This window comes from Boleophthalmus pectinirostris, unplaced genomic scaffold (assembly GCF_026225935.1).
Source record: "Boleophthalmus pectinirostris isolate CB_2022bp ecotype Guang Dong unplaced genomic scaffold, ASM2622593v1 HiC_scaffold_15, whole genome shotgun sequence".
NCBI lineage: Eukaryota > Metazoa > Chordata > Actinopteri > Gobiiformes > Gobiidae > Boleophthalmus > Boleophthalmus pectinirostris.
Window position 1 is genome coordinate 25,268,345 of NW_026571070.1, and position 12,437 is coordinate 25,280,781.

Genomic DNA, 12,437 nt, shown 5'->3' on the forward strand with positions numbered 1-12,437 from the left:
CTATTATACAAAATGGACTTTCTAGAGCATTGTTTCCCAAAGTCTGGGTCGCAAGAGATTTTTTTTTTTTTTTTTTGCGTCGCCTTGTCACGATTTGCATGTAGGTCTGCTATATACAGTTCTGATCTGTGAACTTATCGTAATTCTGGATAAGCATTTCATCAGAATATCCTGTCCTCAGTATTTCTATGCTTATTCCTTTCACTACTACATATGTGTGTGAACTGGGATTTTCTGTGTTCACAAAAGTGAAGACAAAACACACAAACAGACTGAATGCTGGTCTGATCTCTCCTCTTGCACCCGGACTACAAAAATGCGGACACACCTATCTCATGTTGAAGTGTTAAAATGCTTTGTATAATTTCTAATCTTTTTGTACTGTAATTACTTTATTTTACTTTATTTTAGACTATTTTGTTCCAGTTTTGCTGGTTCAATTGAATGTTGAAAAGAAAAAGAAATGAGATACATTCGGTGTCCAAACAGGTGACTTATGGATTCTTTTTATTTCTGATTCAGTGACTTTCTCATAGTTTAAAACTTGAGTAATACTAATTGTTCAGAGAAACACGATCACTCAGTCAACAATAAAATATCCTCATTAATGTTCAATAATGGTCAAATCCACTTTTATTTTGTGATTTAATGTCTATTGACTTGAGTTGTGAAGGTTTGTGAATTTGAAAATATGGGTCCCCAGAAAAAAAGTTTGGGAAAGACTGTTCTAGAGCTTACATACATGTTCTGTTGGAGTGATTCATGCATGTTTGACCAGTCTTTAATCGTTTTTTTCTGAAGATGCCATGTTGCAGATCAACCCTGGTTTTCACTGCCACTACACATGCCCACTGCTCTGTACTTACTTTGTTCTCCAGTGGGATTTTCTTAAATAGTGATACAAATAGGAATTGGCAGAGTAGCGTAGTCATTTTGATACAAAAGAAAAAAAAAAAATCCACTACCGTATTTTCCGGGTTATTAGACATGCTCTTAAGCCTCTAACCCCATCAAAAAATGACTGCGTGCCCCCTATACACAAATCCACTCGGGTGTCCCAGCACGACTTCAGTAAACTACAAAGCTGCACCACCCATAGCGCACGCAAACACACACGGAGCAGACAGCGACCGCACAGCGAAAAACACCCTCAGCCACACAAATCACTCCACGCGGACGATGAATGGAATGGAGGAACGACCCGAAAAAGCGAGTGCAATGTGCCTTTCTGAGCCACAACTGAACAACTGAGTCACTGTGAACACGCCGACAATCCAGCGGTCCCAGACAGCACCCTCCCTACACAACTGAACAAAGCCAAGAGTCACCGTGAACGTACCAAACAAACTCCCACTGACCCATCGAACTGTTGTGTTTCGTTTAAAGTCCGGTGCGGTTTATTTGTGAAAAAAGTTCGGAAATAGACCATTTAATGACAGTGCGTCTTATAATCCAGAGCGACTAATAGCCCGGAAAATACGGTACTTGCAATCCTTCAGAAGTTTCCAACAGCTGAATGGCTCTATGTTGTGCTAATGTTTACGATGACGTCCTCTCTTCTATTAAGTTATTTTAGATGAATATTGCACTATAAAATTTGCAAGTTAGAATAATGATCCATGGATGTCATAGATTATTATAGAACTATATAGCAAACACAAGCACAATAGTCTTTTTAATACTCAAAAAACACATAATATATCTCCTTTAATGATTCTTTACTGCCCAGGGTCTAATCACTTCAAGTTTTTCTTTTCTATCATAGTTATTGGTTGCACCTTACATAACCTATCTGTGTGTCCTAGTTGAAACAAAACCTGTGGGTGGACTTCTCTTGCGTTCATAAGCTCTTTGGTCCCATCATTCCAAACTATTTAGAAGTTTCATCATGACCTGCTTCAGCTTTTAAAACGACACGATTATTTAGGTTTCCCTTTAGCGTCTCCATAGTGGTGGATGTTTAATGCAGGTTGACAGCTAGTGCAATTTTAATGAACGGCTGTAAGCTAACGTTGTAAAACTCCATTTCTGCTAATGCGCTGAGTGCTTGTCAACGCTACGACACTCAAATGGCTGTGGCCTGGTGGTAAAGTGATCGTCTATTAATCTAAACGTTAGTGGTTCAGTCCCCATTCTGACCAGTGCCTATGTGCCCCTGGGCAATACACCACCTGCTTTGCCTGTGTATGATGATTAGCCAAAGCACTTGCATAAAACCAAAATTATTTTGAAATTAAAAGAGACTGTGCCTGGCTTTTTATCCAATTAAAAAGTTAAAAAGTACTCCCACAGTACAGATATAATGGCATAACCTAAAAATGAACCCAAAATGAGACTGCTGTGTACGGTCTGCATCATTAAAAAGTGTTTTTATTGACCACAAACCTAAAAGTAAAACTGGTGTGCTGTTAGCATGCTAGTTGTTGTTATCAGTGCAGTGATGCTAAGAACAAATGGCTTGGTTTGTGGTCATTGAAAGCTGGGATATGCACTTATAAACTCTTTACTGTGACTATAATATGCTCAGAATGTCTTAGTGGACTAGATCTTAGATCACCATGTTATCTTTATCATTTTGAAAATGTAATGAAATATTCTCCAAAAACAACATATTAACATGTTTTATAAGTTTTGCTTTAATTTTTAATGCTCTAAGGCTGCGTTCAGACTGCAGGGCTTAATGTTCAATTCAGATTTTTTGGTGAAATCCAATTTTTTTTGGCAAGGTCATTCACATTTGCAATTAAATGCAACTTGTATGTGATCTCCACTGCTTCACTCACAAGGAGTTCAGACACAGTTTTCATATGACAAGAAGAACATTTGTGTACATTTGTAGCATGTAGGTGGGATGAATGAGACCTGGCCATTCAGACTAAAATTGCGTGTCAAAAGATCAGATATGTATCGGTTTTAGGAGCTCATATCCAAGTGGCCTGGGTCACATGTGAAAAAATCAGATCTGTGTCGTTCAGACTGTCATTAAAAGATCAGATACAGGTCACATGGGGCGAAAAAAAAAATCTGATTTGGGTCACTTCAGGCTGCAGTCTGAACATAGCCCAAGTCTCCCCTACTCTTGCCCTCCATGCCAAGTTCAGAGTCTTATAACAACACAATCACCGTGCAGCCCGCTAATGAAACTACTGTACATCGCATCAGGTTTGTGAAGTTGTAGTATACAGTTTTGTATTCTGGATTTGTATATTTATAGAGAATTGTTGTGTGGGAACATGGATGATGTAGACTTGAGGGCTGAGCACTGGACAGAATCTTACAGCTAATTGTAAGGAGGTTTCGAATAGGGCCTACAGAAGATCTCTAAATTACTGTAACTTAAATGGATGACATCTAAACCTCTTCAGGCATGTTTCTGATGAGGGAGCAACATTATAACATGGCAGAAAGCTAAAAAAAAATGCATAATGTCTCTTTTTTGACAAATTTAATTACAGAACTTTAAAGATGATTTTAAAGTAAGGACAGGAACAGGAACGTCAAAAGTTGGTACAGGATTGCATCTTGACAAGACTGATCTGTGGTGAAATCCATTGGGCTACTGTTTATGTACTGTGCACTGACTGTTCAAAGAATTAGTGCCAAAGAGCTGTCAGTGGAGTGAGCTTTATCTTGATGTTGTCTGTGGAGTATAAATGTGTTTAGGCCCTGGGCGCTTAATTACAAAGTCTGTTAGCAGCTATTGTGTTTATAGAGTCTTATGAGGTGAACAGAGCAGGTCTATTGTTTGCGTACAATACACAAACAAGATGGTGGCTTTTGTTATATTTATATTTTGTTCACTCCTCGTATTCAGCGGTGGAAAGCTGCTTGTGTAGGCAGAAGAGAGGCTGCACATCTGATCTGGTCCAAGGGGGTTAATTTGGTCTTCTGATCCATAAAGTTTTTATATTTGTTAGAGAATTTTTATGTTATAAGCATTTCTCATGTAAAGGCAATCATGATGTAGTATAAGTTATCAACATTGGCTTTTTGTTTTACTTGTCTTGTTATGTTCAAGCTGTATCAGGTGATCTTGCTGATGCATTGGCTGACTCATTAAAGATAATGTACCGGGAGAAACAAATAGTAATGGTAAACATCATGAGGTTAACACAGAACTCTGGGGAATTGCTAGAGGCTCTACCACCTGGAATGTGAAACCTGTGTATAATGGGGGCTGTGTCAGTGGAAGCTTGTCAGTCATGAGACAACATGTGAACAATAGGTACTGTATTCAAAGTAACCTACTGTATGCTTATTGTGTGCTCTACAATAAAAGGCTGATGGAGAGAAGAGAGCTTCAGTTAGGATGAGACAGGCAGCTCTCTCCTACTCCTTGCGACTCTCTTGTGCAAGTAAAACCAACCACTGTGTCCCTGGCGTGTTCTTTAATATTTGAGGTTGGGGTAAATTCCCTGACAATATTACACAAAATTGACTCTTGTGCGCTTTAGGTCATGTTAGAATGTTGTTATCTCCTCAAAAACAGATCTGGAGTTGTGTTTTGTTTCATTCAAGTTAACAGCTACCTCTTACTTTTTGTTTAGAAGAGAATAGAAATTCAATCCAAATTATTCTAGTGAGGGGGCATGAAGTTTTAAAACACAATGGAGCACTTCCTGACATCACAAGGTGGAACAGTGTGTTTTCTGTTATGCAGGGTTTGTGTGTTAAACATGTGTGAATGAACATGTGAAGGAGGGTGTGAGTGAGTGATGAGCGTGAATGGGCCTTTTAATATTGATTGATTGATTCGTTTTTATTTCAAGTTTGTGCCAAGAGAGAAACAATAATCATATATACTACATACACATTCTAAACAAGAGAAAAGCACATTTCGTGAAAAGGAGTGGGAAGAAAAACTTATATTAACCCACCTGTTCATGACATAGTTTCAAAATGGTTATATGGTTGCTTCTGTACATTGATCACGGAACTTTACAAATATTTACATACAGCAAAATAAATGTCATATTATGCATACAAAATATAATTTTAACACCAAAACCCCCTTTTTTTTCATATTCAAACTTTAGTCTGAAAAAATCATCTATTAGAATGAATGCCAGTCTGAGATATATAGGCACATCCGACCACCACAAATTGCACACGTCCTTCCTGAACAGGCAAGTGGGTGAATTGTTTTGCTCGAGGACACAAGGGCGACATGGGTCTGGCAGAAATTGAACCACTGACCTTCGGGTTGGCGAGTAAACACTGACCACTGAATAATCATACCAAAAGTACCATTTCGATGACTGCAATTCAGTGAAATGTAAGTAGCAGTATTTCCTTTGCAACTCGCTAAATGCCATATGTTATTAAGTCTAAATAAACCCAGTAGAAATCTGTTCGAAATGTATTCAATTCTTGTATTAGTATAGCATTTACATTAATATGTCAGTCGTCGCTCAAATGCTTCTGGACGTGCTTGTCAGGAAATCATTTTTAGATATTTTTTAAGATATTAAAGGTCCTATATTACGCAAAATTGACTCTTGTGAGCGTTGAGCCATGTTAGAATGTCGTTACCTCCTCAAAAACATACCTGGAGCTGCGTTTGAGTAATTATTAGGTTGTCTACATCTCCAAAGCTCAAATTGCTCTGTTCCACCTTGTGATGTCAGGTAGTTTTCAAGGTACCAGCTAAAGAAACAAAACACAACTCCAGGTATATTTGCGATGAGGACACAACATCATAACACAGATCAGAAAATTGTGTAATATGGCCCTTTACGTTGTTAAGTCTTATAAACCAGCGGCCCCTAACCCCCATTTGGTACCGGGCCGTACAGAACAAATAAATAACACATTAGTTCTGTTTTATTTATTATCCGAGTCCGAAGAATGTTTTATTTTGAAAAATGACTCTCTGTTACATCCATTACAAATGAATAAAAAACAGATGTCTTTGGAAACGTTTATGATTATATTTCCAAATTCCACAGTTTTTGTGTTGGTCGTATCATTTTATTTGGTCACATTTATCTGCCACACCTCGAAGGCCGGTCCGTGAAAATATTGTCTGACATTAAACCGGTCCTTGGCGCAAAAAAGGTTAGGGACCGCTGTTATAAACGAATGCTGCCCAAACTATTGATAAATGAATCAAGGGTGAAGCAAACTGTTTTGTCTATATAAAGAAACTTGTCCCTCGCATTGGACCCATCTTTGAATGTCACTGGGGCAACCTTGAGCAGGAGTGACCGATCTCCAGATATTGAGCACATGAAGAAAACCTACCCATACACAGGGAGAACATGAAAACTTCTGGAAATCCAACCCGGGATCTTCACACTATGAGGCAGGAGTTCAAACACTAATCCTTTGTAACACATGTTTCTTAATGATACATTTTTAATCTCAGCCCCTAACAGATGTCGAAACATTTCTTTAGCAGGTGAAATCTCCATCCCCCACTGTGATCTACTCAAAAATTCCACTTTGATTTTTCTACTCCAACTTTTAATTTCAAAAGGACCCCATTACCATGATCATGTACCCCAAAGCCCAAGCCGATTCCTCTCCCCGAACGCGCCGCACGGGTCTTAACTCATCCTTACATCATGCTAACCCAGAAGCGCCGCTAACCCCCGACCGAGGAAGCTAACGCCACTAACTGATGCTATGCCTGGATCATTACCCCGGCCCCGCGAGCGAGCTGGCAGGGAACTCTTTACTTTAGTCCTCCCTGCTACAATTAGATGGATGTTGTTTATGGGGTAGTTCTGGACCATTGGAAAGCCATTACGGCCCCCTTTTGTCAGATTGGGGCATTAGCGGGGCAGGAGCTGGTCAGCCAAATGTCATGGAGCTTATGGGTTTTGGGATGACGGACGGGCGTTTGCGGCGGTGACGCTGGTTGCCGCGGTAATGAGAAGAAGATTTAAAGCCAGAGTCATGACTTTTTGTGTCTTGGGAAAGAAATATGTGCCTATGTCTGTTTCTATGGTTCTCTCGCTCTGTGTGAGTTCTGTTATGATCAGAGGGGTGTACAGAGTAGCCAAGACTACAGTAATACATTTTTGGAATAATCATGCTATTACTTAAAGGTTCTATAGTGCAAAACTGACTGACTGAAAGCCATGTCAAGATGTTGTTACCTCATCAAAAACATACCTGGTTTTGTGTTTTGTTTCATTCACACATGAGTAATCCTGCATTATTAGTCTGTCTGTATCCCCAAAGCTCAGAATGCTCTGTTCCACTTTGTAAGTTTTCAAGTAAACTAGGGGTGTAACATGTATTCGTGCCGAACCATTTTGGTATGGGACGTTCAGTTTGGTACAGGGCTGTGTTCGAGTGAATTCATGCAATTTGTGTGTGTTTACACTCCATCACTACATGTGCAGCTACATGGAAGGCTTGGCTCTTTAATATTCACAAGGGAACTTGTCTTTGATTAGGGTGGCAGTGTTTCCCACAGTGCTTTATAGTTAGGGCAGCTGTCTTGACAACTGTTGCCTCTCACTTTGACTACGTCCCTCCGGACCACATGAATCTTCACAAAACTAGGGTTGTCGTGTTCCATACTGTACCAAAAATGAGCTGAACCGTGACCTCAAAGCTGAGGTACGTATCATTACACCCCTAACGTAAACAGTTTTCTTTTGCATTTAATTCAGTAAAGACAAGGGTTGAAATCATCCAAATGATCCCAGTCTGAGTCAAGTGTATGGAGTTTAAAAACACAGTAGAGCACTTCCTTTATTACCACATGACATCACAAGGTGGAACATAGTGTTTTCCATTTGACTAAAGAACTCCTAAATATGCAGGATTTGTGTGTTAAACGTGTGTGTATGAATGAAACAAAACACAGCTCCAGGTATGTTTTTGATGAACATTATAACATAGATCACAAAATAGCATAATATGGGCTCTTTAAGTAAAAGTGGTCCAAGAAATTACTAAGGTAACAGTAAAAAGTATAGTGTAATAGTCCTGTTACACTGTACACTATATTACTCAAGTAAGAGTACTGTTACACTGTAAAATATATTAGTAAAGTAAGAGTAAAAGTGTGTGAAAGCTCCTCCAAGGCCTCTGGGCATGATACAAAGTTGAGTTTAGTGAAGTGACATCTGCTGTGCAACAATTAAACACCAGAAAATCTTTGGAAATTACAGTTGCCTTGGTGAATTGAGCACCTGCTATCAGCATGCACAAAAACATGATTTGATGGGAATTTCTTGTTTTCAGATATTCACAGTTCCCAAGGTCGGAATCATGGAGAGGCTGCACATGAAAGGGCCGCCGCTAACAGCCTTGGTCTTTGAATCGCTTCACTGTGAACCATTTTGAACCATTCAAGCAAAGTTTAATCTGACCTAGAGCACAAAATCCGTACCTGATTTCAGTTGTCAATGTCCGATACGTGGTTCTCTATCTGCAAAACAGAAAAACATAAAGTTACGATTGAAGGACGCACAGCTATTTATGTATTATTCTTTAAAGTACGCACATTTGTTTAAGTTTTTTTTTGCCATCACTTTAAGACATTTTAGAACAATCTACTCATCACCTTCACCACTGAGATATTGGGCTGATCCATCTATGTGAGCTGATCTGTTTGTCCTTAGAGCTTAATTAAATTCCTACTTTACAATTCTTTTCAATCATTTGATGGTTTGATTTTGAACAAAGGCACAGGACAAATAATTTGAAACATTTCTCATCAGTTCAAACTGTTCTTTCTCACAAACCTCGACACAGCCCTCAACATACACACTCATAAATTAAATTCACTTATTTTTTTTTTCAATACTAGAAGTAAAGAACTTCAGCCAAAACTCTGTCATTTTCTATATAGAAATTCAAACATAATAGCCAAAAGCAAACATTTGTGAGTAACCAAAATCTATCAGCAAAGGATTTCACACAATAGTCAAAGTACAGAGACCAACAGAGAGCACAGACATCCTACAGTATATCGACCATATATCCAGTGTATTGTTGGTGTACATATCTGGTGTACTTTTTTTTTTTTATTTTTTATTAAATCATTTGCAGAATTACAAAATAAAAACAAAACATAAACCACGACTACTTGGGTCATGACAGGAAGGGTCCGAGCTGAAACAAAGGTACCAAACGCATGAACAACTCCGCTAATTGTACATATGAGAGACAAAATATAAATTAAAACAAACAAAACCCAATGCATAATTCATCAACTCCAGAGCTCCATATTTTCCATAATATAACACCCTATACTCTCTTTAAAAGGCTTCTACAGTGTTGGACTGTTTAAAATCATCACTCTGATTGTTCCACAAACCAGAACAATCTATGTATCATTCCTTCATTCGTTTTTCAATATAAAACCAAAAATAAGAAAACGAAAAAACAACTGTTTTCTTCATTATTTGTCTCCAAATGCAAAATTTAAAAACGGATAACGATTAATTTTTTCAGTTTTCGATTTTGTGTTTAAATGAAGAATGGAAAAAACGGATAACGGCCGTTTACGTGACTTCCGTGACTGCGATGCTGGACTTTTGCACTGCATACGGACTGAACCAGGACTGATCCAGGTCCGGGACCAGAGCGGGACCAGACTGAGACCGAGACCAGACCGGGACCAGAGCGGGACCAGAGCGGGCACCAGACCGGGATCAGAGCGGACTCCGAGCTTTGACTCCGAGCCTCCGGGGGGTCCGAGCCTCAGCTTCGACCTCCGGCCCTGCCGTGGGCTCTGAGCCCCCGGTCTGGTCCCGGTCTGCACCCAGCCTGGTCTTGGTCTCAGCTCCAGTCTGGTCCTGGTCTCAGTCCCGTCATGGTTGGTTCCGAGGTGGTGCAAAGTATCCGGACAAAAACGTGAATCCAGTTTGGTTGGTTATTGTTTTGACCATTTGTCCTAAATTTGGTTCTTCCCCGGGTAAAGCACCTCTCAGGCCGAGGCTCCTAACATCACTCCCCGCTCCAGCTCATCTGAGCCCGAACAGAACCGGAGCTGCTTCCGCTGCTTGGAATAGTTTGTGTGGATCTGCTGTCTGTTTGGACCGTTTGGTGCGCACCAACTACTGTCTGTGTGAAAGCACCCTGAGACCGGGACCAGACCGGGACTGAGACCGAGACTAGGCCGGGAACAGACTGGGACCAGACCGGACGTCATGGTCTCCGGTCTGGTCCATCAGTCACGGTCCATCAGAGCCCATGGCAGGGCCGGAACTCGAAGCTGGGGCTCGGACCCTGTGGAGGCTTGGAGTCAAAGCTGCTCTGGTCCCGGACCTAGATCAGCCCCCCCCCAATTCACTGGATTATCACTTAATGACGTACACCAGTGCAACAGGGGTTTGAGATCTTCAGTGTAAAACAGCTCAAATATACCAAAATTACAAAACAAAAAAATACATGTTCGTGATGAAAAAACCACAACAGAACCTTGGTAATCGCTCATAAAGTTGGCTCATATGTCTCCTTTAACCGGGCTTGCAGCGGTGAGCCAGCAGTTTTGTTCCTGTGTTAAATCTCCCAAAGGTCAGTGCTGATGTATGCCGAACAAGAGCGGCTGTGGCTCCGAGCAGGCCCCTGTTTGCAGTACATTATCGCCATCTGTGATCAATGTGACCTTCAAGAAACAAATAAATCCAGCCAACGCTTTGCTAGAAAAATAATCTGCTCCATTAGCGGTGGGGATGGCCATAGCGACGCTTAGCTGCTAAATGGCTAATAAATAAGACTTAATAGAGAAAGCATGGCCACAAGCACGGGCCGGCTACAGGGTAATTGCCTCAGAGATCGCGGCTCCATCCTGAAATATGGACAGTGGGATCGAATAAAAAGGGCACGCAGTCGAAACCATTCCTGGAAGGTGGAGAAATGGGGGAGGAAAAGGTAAGCCGCACTAGAGTTGTTAAGAGTATAGGAAATCAGATACTAATTGATCAATGTAACAAAGTAAGTACGTACCAAAGTAAAAGTGCAATATTTTTAGGTATCTGTACTTGACTTAACTACATTTTGCAGTGGATACTTTTTACTTTTACTTCACTACATTTGAGAGCATGTATCTGTACTTTCTACTCCACTAAATTTTAGGATTGAAAAGTAAAAAGTACTTTTCTTTATAGTTTGAGACCATTTAATTTGAGTTAATTTCCCAATTTTGAGTAAACCAAATACACAAAAACAGCTAGAAAAAATTAAGAAATCAATTGAAAATCAGTAAAATCTGTTAAATTCTTTTTCGAAATCACTACATTTGAGGCTTTAATTCTTCAAAAAATCTCAGCAAAATACTTTTTACTCTTTAAGTACATTTTTAAAACTTCTTCAATTGTTTTACTTAAGTAGATTTTTTCATGTGATACATTTACTTTTACTTGAGTAATATTTGGCTCCTGTATCTCTACTATTACTTCATAAAATTGAGTTCTTCCTCCACCACTGATGAGTTGTAGCAGAACAAGTATAAAACCACCAAGACTAGTATACGCCTATGGACCAGAGTGTGCAAAAATATCAGAATAACAATATATTGTATCGTTTAATGTGATGATACAGTAACGATATAGTGGGCTGCTGTATCGATATATTTCCAAGAGAGAGATTTGAAGAGAGATTTGGTATATTTTACTCAATGATTTTGTAACAGAGCTATAGTTTTGTTGCTTGTTCAGTGGAAGGAAACTCGCTTATGTGACACATTTGACATGTTCACTTGTTCATGTGTGTGTTTTATGTGAACTTTGCACAAGAAGTGGTTTAACTAAGACTTTTAGGTTCACAGCCATGATTTAGCCTTTATTTTTTATTGAACCATATCAAATTGATTTAAAATATATCGTATCGAACTGAAAGTGCACTGTATCGAGACAGATATCGTATCGTGGCCTATATATGGAGGTACGCATCATATCAGCAACTTCTTAATGATACCCAGCTCTATGGACCAGTACATAATACATTAATTCAGTACTTAATGTGTAATGTAGGAAATGATGTTTTTAGACATACAAATACAAATTGCGTTTAATATTATTTATTTTATTAATGGGTTATGACATCAGAGCATTGTAGAGTCCCTGTAGATGAACACTGAGCTGAAGCAGAGGTCAGAACTCTATGGTAGAATCTGCTGTTTAACTGTCAGATTGCAGATTTGTTGACCTGGTTTATGGTTCATTTTCATGTCATTACTGGGCCGATCCACATGAAAGAAAAACTGGCACGACGTCTTCTCTGTCAGAACAAATAAGTGAAATTGTTTTTTTCATAACTGCTTCAGAAAGCGGTGCCATTATTAAAATCTAAAGGCGTGATCGTTGTCAGTTGAAAAGACTTGATGAGATTAATGTTGCGGGGTGCTAGACTGAATCCAAACAAAACAAATAATAATAAGGCTTAAGGTTTGTGGATTACAATTTTGGAGATTTCTTACAAAAACAGTAAATCTGCCATAGCCACACCATCTGAGACTATGGGTTGGGCTC

At 39.5% G+C, this 12,437-nt stretch overlaps 1 protein-coding gene across 2 annotated transcripts in view; it reads right to left on the reverse strand.

Moving 5' to 3' along the window:
- LOC110165532 (RNA-binding Raly-like protein) overlaps nt 1–12,437 on the reverse strand; it is a 207,526-nt gene that overhangs the window by 11,961 nt on the left and 183,128 nt on the right. For both annotated transcript variants that reach the window (XM_055150957.1, XM_055150956.1), the window contains exon 7: nt 8,351–8,389. In XM_055150957.1, the coding sequence (XP_055006932.1) occupies nt 8,357–8,389 (33 nt within the window). In that variant the 3' untranslated portion in view covers nt 8,351–8,356. The remainder of the gene's footprint in view (nt 1–8,350; nt 8,390–12,437) is intronic.